Genomic DNA, 15082 nt, shown 5'->3' with positions numbered 1-15082 from the left:
TATTTTTTTTTTAATTTAGAAATTCAAATTCCTTTTCAATCTTAAATGTCAACGTCCCTTAAATACAAAATTTTGCCATTTGATACTCCCAGGGCTGGCGGCAGAAGAGGTCCTTTATGTGTTTTCCAAAACGCCAACTTGGGTGGGTGCCTTCATGGCTTGCGCTGGCCCTCAGGGGAGGTCACTAAACCCACATTCTCGAGAGTCACAGAAAACGCCGACGTCTGTGGCAGGGCCTGGCAGAGTAGTTTTCCACAGTGCGACCTCCAGCCCATGCCCTTGTAACACCCCTTAAGCCCTGAGGAGAAGAGTGTGTGGTAAAATGCAAGGTGTTGACCTCTTTGGCTTCCTTCCCAAGTCCTAATGGGACATAGCTTCTCCACCCTGTGTTTTCTAGAAGGTTCCAGAAGACCTTCGTGCTCCTGGCATCAGAGAACTGGACTGTATGAGTCATTTCACAGTGGAGTTGTTAACACCCAGAAGTGATGAATTATAGCTCTACACACTAAGATACAGGAAATGCAATGTTTCTTAGAACAATTAATAAACTGTGCTAAAAAGAATTGAAGAACCTCAGGGACAAGAGAACCAGATAAGTTCCTCCCAAGTCTTAAGCCCAATTAAAACCATTTGATATCTCAAGATACATTCATACTGTTCCCTTAGGGGTTGCTTCTTAAGGAAAAGGACGTGTTATTCTTCTTAACCACTTAATCAGGTCACAGTAAGATCACTTCCTTTTCAGGATTGTAAGTGATTAAAGCACACCAGTGTATAATACCTACGGAGATGAACACCAGCGTGTGGGACACAGGTGAAGACCTATCTGTTCAGATCGTATAGACCCACCAGGATCCACTGGACTTCAAGCAGAGGTGTAGGATCTAGTTGCCTAGGGAAATGGGAGTGGCTTATAGAACTGCGTCAACATAAATTGTAACTGTGATCAAATGCAGGAAAAAGCAAACCTCCTTACTAAGGATGGCGACCAGGCCCAAATCAAAGAAAATGTGCGAGCATCACAGTAGAACTACACATGTCCCCAAATGATTTCTTGGAGTCACTGAGGAGGGACAAAAGGAGGGAGGGAAGGGGGCCATTTGAAACAGCAGGTTTTGCAAAGAAACCCATTTTAAGAGTGAAAACAGCCAAGAGAAATTGTTATTAGATCCATAGAAAACATGATGTTCAATCAACACATTTAATTTTTTCTCCCTATATGAAGGGAAGCTTCTTAATCTGCTCAAGGTAGGAGAAGGGGCCTGTCCAGTATGCTTGGTACGTGGCAGCCAGCTGGGGCTGCTCCGCTTGCTCCTTTAGATGACACTGTTACTGATAGGGTGACGCAGGGAAACTTAGAGAGAGCATGCTTAGCCCCTTCCCGAGCAGTGTCCTCAAGAGAGGACAACGTAGTCTGGACCACAAAAGAGTTGGCTTAATGTCCAGCACATCCTTTTGAAAACTGTTCAAACCTAGCATGATCTGAAGGACTGAATGAGGCACATGCACAGAGATACTCACATAAACACACACACAGGCCGAAGTACCAATTTGGCCAAGTTTTTTATTCTGGCCAAAGTTTGGAGGAATATTTCATTGCCTGTAGCTTACAAGTGGACACCTGTGGGAGTAATATTAACACTGTGGGTCACATGACTCGTTTACTTGTTCAAACTTACACAGAAAACTATTTAGCGCAATTCTGTAATCTCTGATCAACCTCATCACTTGTAACGAAGAAGGGTTGTTTGTGGCTCCTGATGAAGATTGTTGCAGGGGACCAGAAAGCCTAAGAGAAAAATGTAGAATTTTGCTGAATGATGGTTTACTTCTGTGCTAAGTCAAAAAGTTTAATAACTCATGCTGAGGAGGAGCTGGGAGACGGTAGGAGAACAGAGCGTAGTGGGAAGAAAGGAGGCTGGTGATCGGTCGAGGTTGTAAATGGCTGCCGTGTGCCATGACTGGCCAGTGCCTGCATCCCTGGTTGTTAATATCTTGGACACACACCTTGAAAGAAGTTAGGTTGTCAGAGGACCTAGGCTACTAGCCCTACTGCTGTGACCCTGGGCAAGTCAACCCGTTTCCATGGGCCCCAGTTTCCCCATTGTGTTCAGGGTTGGAGTTGTATTTCATTATCTCCAAGGTCCTTCCAGCCCTCAAAGTCTGGTTCTGTGCTTCTCACTCAACACCTCTAGTTGCACGTTCCCACCCACCAGCCACCTACCACATCCAAGGGGCAAGTCCCTTCTTAACGATACGGGACCCCTGCCCACAGACCACAGCTTCCACGCAGTCTATTGCATTCAGCGGCAGAGGAAAGTCAAAGAGGGTGTTACTTACCCCAGCCTCCCCTCCTTGAACTAGAGCATTGCTTCTGTCCCCCCTTTCCCATCGGCCTGTGTTCCCTCAGGAACTTGGAATGCCCTGTCGCCTCCATGTCTCTCCCTGTCGCACCTGCCTCTACTGCTCCTCCTGGTTTAGGCCTAAATTCCACCTTCCTCTGTGTTCTGTGGCTTCAGGGAAGCTGGAGTCCTCCAAGCCTTTCCTCTTCAATTGCTTGTGGCCTAATAAAGGCGACCACGTTCGTATTGTGCACAGCTCAGCCAGCGCACCGGCAAGTACTGCAACGCTGCCCATAGCCCTGGGCCCACTCTGCTCACGTCTTTGTCTTTCTGTTTCAGCACTGAAAAGTCCAACTGTATTCCATGAGCAAAGAAAACATTTGGATAGTGACAAGGTAATTTTTTTGCAAACTGCCCTCTTCCTGAACTTAGGTTCCAGGGTATAAGTCCCTGAATGCTAACCTTTGGCTAAAGCCCACAGAATTCCTATAGGAAGCTCAACCAGTTTGCCAGTTCCCTAACCCGTGCCCCCGCCCCCCGCAACACTATGGAATCTTAGTCCTATAAACTGAAAACAGTGGAAATGGGGTCACCTATGTTAGCTTTAAAAATGTTACTTTTTAGCTTAAAAATGTCCCTGATTTTCCTGCTGTTGGGGGATCACTGCCGGGATGCAGTAGCAGTCAAAGGGCATCGTCCAGCAGGGCAAACGGCCACTGGTTCCCTTCCTGGCCAGGCCACGTGCTGAGGCTCTTAGTGTTGTCCCCGGGGGCAACCGATGGTTGTTTCTCATTCACATCCATGTTTCTCTCCCTCCCTTCTCCTCTCTCTAAAAAGAAAGAAAATCTTTATTTAAAAAAAAAAAAAGAAGTCAAAGAGATTCTAAACAAGGAAGTGAAAGTTGGTTTGCAGGCCACTTTCCTTGTCATTACAGTCCTTTCTCAGTGACAATTAGATTTTTTTAAATGCAGTTCAGTGCTAAGGTAAGGCCCGTCGATACAGATCTTATTTGCAGTTACTCAAGGCAAAAGGCATTGAGTTTACTTCTCTTTCTGTTTCTGGGGGAGGAGTGGCATTTTGGGTCAAAATTGGCATATATTCTGTATCTTCATAGCAAATCTCTGCCACCTGAACATCTCAATAATATAAATACTATGTCAAGCATCCACACTGTAAAGGGGAAGGAAACACACAGCTGGTGTTTTTCTCCCAAGATTCCTTTGTCTAAGAGTTCTGGCCTTGCAACTAGTCTGAGTGGAGAAAGAAACAGAGCTTGTAACTCTTAGAAAGGCATTCACTCATGAGAGGCCGTGGTTCCTACTACCTGGGGAGTAGCTGTGTGTCTGTCTGTTTAATCAGAGCTGGGGTGGTCCCCAGGGGCCAAATAGGGGAGCCATACAGTGGGATTAAAGCCCAGAACTGGGAACCAGGGGGCTGAGGTGCAGGGTGGCCCTGCCACGGCCCACGGCATCCCTACAGACAGCTCCGTGACCAGGCAGGCATGAGACTCACTCAACAGTCCGTTTCTAAGTGTCCTCCCAGCTGAGGACGGGCCTCAGGCTGCAGGGTTTATTTACATTTCTACTGTCCTAAGGGAGGGGTCAGGTGAATACCAGGAGGAGGGCACATGCTGTCATGTTATACCAGATGGACTCGGGTTCTGTGTCATCTCTAACCCTAATTAATGTCATGGTCATTTTAAGAGGCAATGGAACAGGATTAACTATAATGCAAGCAGCTTGGTGTCATCACGGTTTCATTAATATTTTATTAACATGTAAATACCTGGCCTTTGACTCTGCAGCCCTGCTGTAGACGCAAGCTTTTTACCTCTTTATCTTCTCTCTCCATCCTAAAACTATCAAAGAGGCTTTTGTGTTTCTGCATCAAATCATAGGGGACCCGGGATATTTGCACGTTCCATTTGTCATAAAAAGCATACCCTGCTCTTTGAGAAAATCAGGTCTCTCTTAAAGTTAAAACTAGATGACTCAACTATATGTGGTTGATAACAGAATTTATTCTCTGCTTGTGCCTGCAGACTGAAGACACCCTGAAGCACAAGGTCAGAAACAGGTCCGACGGTGCTGGCTTGGTTAATATGCACATTCTCCAGGGTAAGTCTGCAGGAAATCATAAACCAGGGTGCCCCCCGCAAATGGTGGGCCATTTGCGAGAGTTGTTTGTCTCTGTACAGTTGCTAAGTCCTCTTAGAAAGTGTCCCCTGCCGTTAGAAATTGGTGCTTTTGAGCAGTCACCTAGTCATTCTAGGCCACTTAGACAATCAATTTGGGAAGCCATGTAATGGCTAGAAAGATATCAGGCTTGGGTTCCAGTCTTAGCTGTACCACCTCCTAACTCTCTCCGAGCACATAGTGAATGTCCAACATATAGCAAATTCCTTTACAATGTGTCCATCCTAGTAATAAAGTTCTGGTACAGGCCTACCTCAGAAATAGTTCTGATTTGGTTCCAGACCACTGCAATAAAGCAAGCGTCAAAATAAAGTGAATCGTAATCTTTTTGGTGGTGGAAGGTCTTGCCTTCAATTTGTAAGAAACACAACATCCGTGATGTGCAATAAAGCAAAGTGCAGTAAAATGAGATCTGCCTGTGTTTTATCCAAAGAAAATAATCACACATGCAAAGATTTATGTACAACGACGTTTATCCAGAATTACTTTAGATGGTGAAACATTGCACACAGTGAAACGTCCAACAATAAGAGATGGGCTCAATAAATTACCCGTCAGCCATATAATTAAATACCTTGCAGCCACTACAAATAAGGCTTTAAAAGAATAATGATTTAATGACAAAAGTCTTACAAGATGATGTCTATGAAAAAAAATAAAACCCCCAGAAAATAAAACTGTATTTGCAACCAGATTTAGGGAAGGAAAACCATACACATAGACTGTATTTTCAGTCACATTCTATGATGAAAATATATAGACCCAGCCAAAATATATAGCCCATATATATATATAATCAAGAAAAACACCCACTTATTGATTCTAAGTGGGGAGTTTCCTGGTGCTTCCATCTCACATCAAGAGCTGTGCAGATACAGCTTCTTAGAACACATCTGGCCTGTTGCAACAATTAGGTGTCCCTGTGTCTCTGCTGTATGAAGATTTCCAGGTCAGACGCTAGGCCTGGGTTAACACGATGAAGATAACAGAACAACGGGGTTGACGGGCTTGTCTGTAAATATCTCACTTTTTAAGTTTTCAAAGTTGAGAATAAAGCTGCAAACTCTTAAAGAATCTTCCCCTGCAGCTCTGTGTTAGAGCAGCACCTAGTCGACTAGCTCCTCCTTCACGTTTGCCCGCAGAAGCGGGCGGCGGCCTAACTGCCAGAGGAACGCAGGCATGGCTTAGAGCTCTGCCAGAGACCCTTCTCGCCCGCCAAAGGGTCATCAACTGCTCGTTGGATAAATTCCATTTTTTACATTCCTCTATTTAATTGAAAAACTGTTTCAAAGGAATCTTTTTTCTTTTACAATTGTCCTGGATAGTTGAATCAGTTAGTATCCCATCGACAAGTATAAAAGCCCAAAGAAACCATACCACTACAAGTAATTATAATAATAGATAATACTTACTGTACGCTCAGCCTATACCTGGGAACAGGTACAGGATGTGCATCCAAATGTTGTAGCTGAGGGTCAGCAAGCACTGCAGGCCCCGTGGACTGCTTGCTTACAGAATCACCAAATTGTACATTTCTTCAAAAATCCTCACAAAGCAAGTTTCTCTAACTTTTCTGTGTGTCTGACTCGCTATTTGTCTTTATTTAGAAGTGTCTAGTCTTAGCTGCTAATCCATGGGAAATGATGATTGTGTTGAAAAATTATCAGGATGGTAGAGCACAATGTGACACATTATTTTGGTTACAAAAGCGAAAAACAAAAACAAAAAAACCCACAAAACAAAACACCCACCAAATTCTACAGCTAATCCTTTTATTCTCAACCCCTCAGCCTCCACTGCAGAGAGGTCCATTCCAACTGCTCAGATGAAGCTGAAAAGAGCCCGACTTGCAGATGATCTCAATGAAAAAATTGCTCTCCGGCCAGGGCCGCTGGAGCTGGTGGAGAAGAACATACTGCCTGTTGATTCTACTGTGAAAGAGGCCATAAAAGGTAGGAGAACAAGCGGCGTGCTCCTCTCTGTGCCCTGAGATGTGAGGCAGTCATTGCTCCAGCTTGCTGGGGTGCTGGGGCGGCAGGCCTCTCCCTGGACAAGATTCATGCCATAGGTTGCTATCCCAGAAAGGTCCCAAAACCAGAGGTCCTGGGAGTAAGGACAAATTCCCATCCATTCACCCTCCAAGGGCAGGCCAACATAGATGAATTTTGTTCTCGTTAAGCAGGTTGAGAACCCCACTTGATATAATCCTCAAAACACGTGCTCTATAAGCTCCCGTCACTTAGAGACCATGGCTGTCTTCAGCCTTCCTCTTGTACAGGGGGGTGGAGCAGCAGAGCAGACACGGCCTGGCCTTGGATGAGGAGGTCTGAACTCTAGGGCCGGTTCGCCAGCTGTGTGTTGCGGTTTCCCCAATTTAGTTCACCTCTCTCAGAGGACGATCACGGAGCCTGCCCAACTCCTAGGCTCTGGAAGCAAAGGTCAGGTCCATAAGCATGCGAAAACTCTTCAACAACCCTCATATGTGCTCAAAAGTTGATGAACAAATACCTAAAGAGGAGACTCAAACATTAATTCTATTATAAACTGCATAAAATCATTTGTAGACTTTTTAACAATTGAGAGCATATGGGCCCAACAGCCTGAGCATCCTGAATCCATTCATAGAGGTGTTGGGGTGAAACAGGGAAAATGTGGTAGAAGGAAGAAAGGAGAGATGAACGTTCCCATAGGCAAACTTATTTTCTTCCAATTATGCCCATAAAGAGCTCTAAGGATTAGGTACTTAACAAGCAGGGCACAAATAAATGTTTAAACACACTTTGAAAAAGTACAGTCATACTTTGGTACTTGTTGGCTTCAAAACTCACCAAACCCTGTCCTTGTCTCATTTTGATGAAAAAAAAAAAAATGTTTCAGCACTTGGTGCTTGCTGGGGACTTGTCACACTTGCTTGAACTTGTATGAGTCATGAAGCTGCATCGCAAGAGAAAATGCTTCATTGTTCAGTACCAGTTAGTTTTGGCACTCCTCAGGAGTTCCAGAACAAATTAACGATGAGTACCAAGGAACCGCTGTATGTAGAAAGACATTTTTATCAAACACTAAGTTTGTTATCAAACTTATCGTTAAGTGTATCCACACTCTAAAATCTTGCTCTTACCCAGCATTCAAAGGCCACATGAATTTTGTATTTGGAACCTGTAAATATGAAAATATCAACTCTAGGAGAGACAATACGCTAACCTTTCAGTGCCCCTATATATGCCTTTGTGATTTACCATCTTCTGCACCCTCTCCCTTCACATTGATTATCCTGTGCCTTTGAATTAGGACTAGCCTACTCAACCATATGCTCCCACCTCCATCTTTGCTCTGATAAGGTCCAGGACAGGAGAAGCTCTCCTTTGGATAATCTCTTATCATTTCTTTGAACATTCTATTCCATGCATATAAATTTATTATTGATTTTTGTATGATAGGAAAAAGATCTCATTTTCATTTGCATTCTTTGGTTTATGGTGAGATTATATTTTTCCACATGATTTTGTGTCATTGACAGTTCATGGCTACTCTTCTTCTTCCTATGGGGCATTTTCTTCCCTTACTGCTTTGTAAAAGCTATTTATATAAGGGAAAAAATACTAGTCCTCCATCTGCCTTAGGTATTGCAGATCCTTTCCGCAGTTTGTCCTTGGGCTTTGTGGGTGTGTGTACAGAGTATATTTTACCAATAGCAGTTTTCAATTTCTGTAATTAAGTCTATTAATCTTTTCCTTTATGGTTTCTGAATTTACTTATTGAAAATATTTTTAGTTCAAGAATATAGACATTCTCTTATACTGTCTTCTAACATTTATGTACTTTGTTTTTATAATCCAATGCTGAGCACATATGATATTTTTTAAGTGTATGATTTAAGAGAAAGAACTAACTCTAGTATTACAGTTTTATTGATATATTTTACAATTTGTTTTAATATCTGTCTTCCCAAATTTTTTTATATTGGCCTGATCTTTCTAGTATTTCTTGACTAATCTCACAAGTATATACTGAGTAAAATTTAAAATCAGTTTATCACATGCTGATTTCAGTCTTGTTAGAATTTTCTTTGGGACTGCAGTGAATTCATATATTAATTTATGATAAATTCATATGTTTGAAATACATTAATTCTGAGGCAAAAATACAGTCTCTCTCTCCTTAGTCAAGTCTTCCTTTATATTCCTAAATAGATTTTTTAAAGTAAAGTCAATTACTGCTGACATATGGAAAACCTATTGATGTTACACATTTATTTTATAACTTTGCAGATTTTCTTAATAGTTTCAGCAGTTTCTAAGTTTACCTTAGATTACCTAGGTACACAGTCATACTGTCTGCAAATAATGAAAATTTGCCTCCTGCTTCAATTTTTTCCTGCCTTGATGCACTGGTTGATACTTGACAAGTGACATTATGGTTTTATTAACATACTATGTAATTAATATAATTTTTAAAATTATATACAGAATATTTATAACACAAATTATATATAATTTTTGTTTATAAATTATATAATATACTTATATTTATAAATTATATGAGTTTTGTGTAAATGTTGTAACTTATAAAGTATACTATATTATACAAATGAAGTTAAATATATTTTATTGTATGTAAAATATTTACATTATATGTTGATGCATATCATATGTAAAATTATATGTATGAATATAAAGTACATATAACTTATATTACTTTATATTGTGTAAAAGTTTTATTATATAATTTAATAATGCCTAATACGCACATCGTAGAAAATTATTATTGCTGCAATGCCAGTGCTTCAAAAGCAGTGTTACATCATTACATGTACGTTATGTTTTTTGTTCTGTTGTCCTTGATAACATTTATTTTTTGCTTTGTTTCTATCCTAAATGGGAATTTCTCTAGTCATTCACCTCCATATATGATATCAGCCGTTGGTATAAGCAGATATTCTGAGGAAGTATTTCTCTGCCTAGTTCCACTAAGAGTAGTCTGTAAGATGGAGGCTGTTTTTAAAATGCCTTCAACATGCAGAAAAGATCACATGGGTGTTCTTTTTAGACCTAGTTATGGGCTATGCTATATTTTCTGATCACCTTACATGTCTGGGGAAAAAAAATCTTCATAGCTTCTTTTTTCTAGAAGGTGCTAGTATTTTATTTGAGATTTTGCATTTCTTGCAATATTAGTTGGAATAATGGTAGCTGCTAGACCCCGAAAGCTCGGCAGCTGAACAGAAGCGTGCAGACACCCCGGGGTCTTCCTCCATGGCAAGGCTTTTGGGCCTGGCGGGCTCCGTCAGGCTTCCTGCCCGGGCAGCCTCCGGAGTAGGGCGGCAGACGTCCTCTCAAAGGGCCAGGCAGTGAACAAGCCAGCCCATCTCAGCCGTCTGTCGCAGCCACTCGGCTCAGCTGCTGTGGCCTGAAAGGAGCCAGAGTGGTAAGTAAGGACAGAAGCATGGCTGTGTTCTAAACTTTATTTATAAAAACACAGCAGCCTCACAGGCCATAATTTACCAACCTGTGCCCTAGAGCTTCATCACCCTCTGAGGCGAAGGGGAAAGAAAGAATGAAAAGGCCCCCACACATATTGAAAAAGCCATAACCTGGAAATGAACACATCACTTCCACTCACATTCCACTGTGCGAAGAGTAGGTATGGTTGGGAAACTTCTTTTCCTTATGAAAAGAGGTTTCCCAACAATGTGCCCATACTATGACAGGGGAACATCAATCCTGATGGATAGCTAGTCCTCTCTGCTGCGATGTTCACAAATAATACTGGACTATACTGTTGCTGTTTTACATTTCTCGGGTTTCAATGTCAAAGCCGTACATGCTTCACAAAGTGTTGTAAGTACCTTTGCATGTTTTTTCGTGTTTGGGAAATGCTTAAGTATGATCACGATGATTGCTTGCTTGGAAGCTCTGCTAAGGAAAAGCTCAGGAGCTCGGTCCCCCCGTGAGGCTTCCGAGGAAAGGAGGCCTCTCCTTTCAGAGCTCACCGAAGAAGTCACAACTCCCAGGATGCCTTGGTTAGGTACACACATTACATTTCCATTGTGACTTTTATCAGTTCCCTTCATAGGGATTATCACAAGGGAGGATAACTTTTCTTCTTTTGAGAAAAGCACCGAGACCCTGTGCTTTTCCCAGGAGCCGTTCTTCGACAGCTTTTCTTCAGTTTTGTTCATGGTTCTTTGTGTATTCAAATTTTCTCCTTAAGGCACCTTGTACAATTTAAATTTTTCTAAAACTTCTCATCATCCTCCCTGAATTTCAAAGTTGTTAACCTAAAGTTGCATAAAGTATTGGCTTACAGTTGTTCTAAGCTTCGCTGAACCTGGCGTTACACTCCGTGTTTCATTGCAAATGTTGTAATCTGTGTGTTCTCCCCTTCCTCCCTCTATTTTTCATTACACTTGCTAAAAGTCTTTTATTTTTCATTGATTATTACTACAAAGAAGCTGTTCATGAATTTGTCCATGAATTTTGTTGGTTTCTTGTCTTTCCCCAAATTCCTTTCCCTTGACCTTCCGTCCATGAGGGGACTCTCCACGACGGGAGCTGAGGGGCAGGCGCAGCACCTGGCTTCGCCTGCCGGGGGAGGGGATGGAGGCGGAGGGACGGGGAAAAAGGATGCACCCATTCAGGTGAGCAGTCAGGAGGGCGTGAGCACAAGCACGGTCAAGGGCAATGGAAATGGATTGAAGGCAACAGATATGAAGGCTATTTAAAAAAAAAAGTAATGAGCAGGCCGCCAAGGTGCCTGAAGGCAGGATAGCAGGAGCCTGGTTTTCAAAGCTGGACTCTGTGTGACTTTGGCCTTTGAGTTAGGTAATCTCGCTGTGCCTCAGTGGCTCCTGTCTGAAACCCCAACAATAATAACGGCTGTCTCAGAGGGCTTTTTTCAAGGTGTATTCAATTTTAAATGTATATAAAGACTTAGCCAGGCACGGGGGACATGTTAGCACATTTAGTCTCATTTCTGCCCTCCAGGACTTTGCACTTCAGCAAGAAAAGAGGCATAAAAGAAGAAAAGTTATCTTCCCTTGTGATAATCCCTATGAAGGGAACTGATAAAAGTCACAATGGAAATGTAATGTACGTACCTAACCAAGGCATCCTGGGAGTCGTGGCTTCTTCGATGAGCTCTGAAAGGAGAGGGAAGAAATGAGTAGTAAGAACCAAGAGGTAGCACTGGTCAGGCTATAAAGGCATTTCAAATTGTATTCAAAGCAGTAGAGAGGTTCAAACTCCTCTGATCCCCTAAGGGAACAAATATAAGCCCTCTTCTAATCACCCAATAAGAGGGAACACAATAAAATGCTAATACTGACAGTAAGCCGTGGGGAGCCATTGGAAGCGCTCCTGGTGGGAATCGGCGCTGTGCTTTGCGTGAACAAGGCGGTGGTTTTCCATCTAGAAAGCTCCCTCGGCTGCAATGTGGACTCAGTAGAAGTGAAATGGAGTTACAGAGCTCTGTGAGGAGGCTACTGGACTTGCTTGCTGAGAGTTGATGAGAGTCTGAACCAAGTCGTGGCCACAGGCATGAAAAAAAAAAAAAAAAGGATCTGAGAGGTGAATGATTTAGCATGATTAGGTGGTCGGTAGACTGTATCAGTTTGGACAAAGGAAAGAGTCAAAGATGACACCGTGGTTCCTGTTTTGGGCAGTTGGGTGAATGGCAGCCATTTATCAAGATGGGGACTGTGCGTAGAAGAGCAGATTTGGGGAGAGATGATGAGTTCCTGTTTAAGTCTTGAATTTGAAAGGCTCACAAGAACTCCACAGGCAGGGATTACGTAAGCAGTGGGTGTGTTCAGCTAGAATTCAGAAGAAAGTATCAGCCAAAGCTATAGACTTGAGAGACTTTAGCATATATGGTAATTTAAACTGATGAACTAGATAAGATTGCCCTCTCATTCATTTATTTCTTAATATGTTTGGAGCATTTTCTATGTGTCAGACACAATTCTAAGTGCTTGGGCTACGTCAGTAAACTAACATACAAAGATTTCTGCTCCAGCAGTGGAGGAAGTCAGACAATAAGCAAAAACAATTATATATCATAATAAAAGATGATAAATGCTATAAAAAGTAGAATCAGTGCAGGGTACAAAGACTCAAAAGTGACCATTAGAGGGTGGTCAGGGGAACGGAGGGTTTGGAAGAGGGAAGAGGGCTAAAATGAAGTTCTCATGTGATATTTGGGACAGAGGCAGGGATCCTGTGAAGAATAAAGAGAGGAATGGCTACTGAGACAGGTGGAGGATACAGGCAGACCTAACCCAAGGAAAGTCGAGAAGTGGGCATGAGTAACGAGGAACTGAGCACCTGTTGTCAACTCACGCATCAGCGTTTTTTGTGGTCATCTTTCAAAGTGCATGAGTGTTTGTGGGCAAGGTGATGTCATCGTACGAAACGTCACAAAGACAGGAGTTGCTGAGAGACTACCTGTAGAGACAGCACTTTGTGTAGCCTTTCCCATAGCGATGACGGTCCAGCCTCCTTCCTGTCACTTCTTGTGATCCGATCACCTCCCCTTGGTGAAGCGGGGGCTCGGCGGAGGCTCACGACGCACCACTCTCCCGGTCTCCGTGTGCTTCTCCCTCCCTCCCTGCACGTGCCTTTCCAGATGTGTTTACATTCCCCGGCCCTCTCTGCAGCTGTGGTTCTGTGTTTCTGCCAAGCTCCGCACAGAACGCTCCGTCATTGTCTGGCTCCCTCCAAGTTTCAAAAAGGCCAACTCTTCTCCAGTCCTAAGATAAAAAATATATAGAACCTCTCCCAGCACAAGGAAGGATAGTGTTTGGGAGAGAACCAGGTGTCACCCTGGCATTGATTTCTCATTCCCAGATGTCAGCCCCTCTTGCAGTTGGCTGAATGACAGCAGCATCTTTCCCCCAAAACTTCTCCCTCCTAAAAGGAGTCAGCTAGCAACCCCGCTTCCAGCCTAGAAGTGCACTGTCTGAGGCAAGCGGAATTCTGCCGACTCCGGCTGGAGGAGACATGGGCTCGTACGACTGGAACGACATAATGTGGAGGAGCAGGGAGCTTCCCGATTGGACTTGCACAGGAGGAGGGGCGGCCTCTCAGAGCATGCACCTGTTTTCCTTCCACAGCTCCCCGCCAGCCACCCTCTCTCAGGCCAGCATGCCACGTACAGCAAACACGAGGGGACGTGGGAGTGGTGATTTACGAGAACGGCAACGCTCTGCTGGCGCTGAGCTTCTTCAGCTCAGGCGTGGGCCATGGTTGCTCAGTGATCCCTCAGCTTACTCCAAGCTTGTTCGTTCTCTCTCTAGTCATCCAAGTGTTTTCTTCAGGGGACAGGAGCCTCCCTTAGCTCCCAAGGAAGCTCTTTATTGTCCAGAGTCCTGATTTGTGCTTGAGGAAGGCAGAACACAGCTAGCTTTCCCAGCTCCCCTATCAGTGGAAGGGTCCTGGGGTTCTGCTTCAGTGAACAAGCACCGTCTCCCCCCGGGTCCTCATCTTGGCCTTGGATTGAGCCAGCCTTCTCCGCCCGAATGCCTGAGTCAGCTTTTCAGCTACTTAAAAAAAAAAAAAAAAAAAATCAGGTCTGTGATTTGGAATACACAGCCTCATTATCAAAGACGGGTGAGTTGTTTTTATCACCCTCACCCTTTGAATAGGAAGCAACGTTTCTAGCCCACCAGGGCAGGCCCAGAAGTCCCCCATTCCCAACTGTCCTGTGACCTTTCCAAAAGGTCCGACACTAGTTTTTGCACACCCATGTCTCTAAGGCTCAGACTTCATAATGAAACCAAACAAAAAGAATCATATTTACTGAGAATGCAGTCAACTTCAAGACTCTGGAAATCCTGACACTCTCTTATTCACTTTTAAGGCAAATAGACAGTAAGCCTGCCAGGAGCTTGTGTGGGGGGCGGGGGTGGAAGCGGCAAGAAGGAAAGTTAGTTGGTGCTGAGCGAAGGCACTTGTGCTGGTGTTGGCCTTTGCTGCCCACTGAAGTGATCGCAGGCGTCCGTCAGAGCAGGCCGGGCATGCCCAAGTGGGGCCTGCAGCTGGGGAGAAGTTTCTAGAAACCTGAGAGGGTACTGTGAGATGGTGGTGTCCTATAGAGGAGAAGTGAGGGACAGCGCTGAACTATCTCTACACTCCTGGGGATCTTGGTGCCTAGAGAATTAGCCCCAAAACCACATCAAGTGCTTAAAACAAGATGACTATCTTTCCCAATTCCTGTAGTCCTAGGATCAGGATCTGCCTAGAGACTTAAGGCAATTTTCTAGGCAGGAAACTGAGCAAAAGGACTCTTTATTCCTTCAAACGTCCACTGACATCTGTTTGCAGAATGAAGGCTCTGATCCCCTTCCAGGGCAGTGCAGCCTGTCTTTGCAGGATGATGCGATCCATCCTCTGAGGAAAACGGTGTCTTTGGCTACTGACACACCTCGAGGCCAGAGCCACATTGAAGCTATGCCCACCTTCGCCTGGAAGCCTTCTCCCTGAGGGAATGGGTTCTGCTTCAGGCCCCTCCGGGAGGATGTGAGAGGATGGGCTAAAATAGCTCCCC

General features: G+C 43.8%; 1 protein-coding gene across 1 annotated transcript in view; it reads left to right on the top strand.

The window, feature by feature from the left end:
- The first annotated feature begins 4428 nt into the window (after positions 1–4428).
- Positions 4429–15082, top strand: part of MYOCD (myocardin) — a 37749-nt gene continuing 27095 nt past the window's right edge. The window contains exons 1-2 of the mRNA XM_054571081.1: positions 4429–4459; positions 6328–6489. Coding sequence (XP_054427056.1) covers positions 4444–4459; positions 6328–6489 — 178 coding nt within the window. The 5' untranslated portion in view covers positions 4429–4443. The remainder of the gene's footprint in view (positions 4460–6327; positions 6490–15082) is intronic.

This window comes from Pteronotus mesoamericanus, unplaced genomic scaffold (genome assembly GCF_021234165.1).
Source record: "Pteronotus mesoamericanus isolate MK-2021 breed Mesoamerican mustached bat unplaced genomic scaffold, CSHL_Meso_final contig_22, whole genome shotgun sequence".
Taxonomy (NCBI): Eukaryota; Metazoa; Chordata; class Mammalia; order Chiroptera; family Mormoopidae; genus Pteronotus; species Pteronotus mesoamericanus.
Note: the sequence above shows the minus strand (reverse complement) of the source record. Positions and strands in the feature narration are given on the sequence as shown.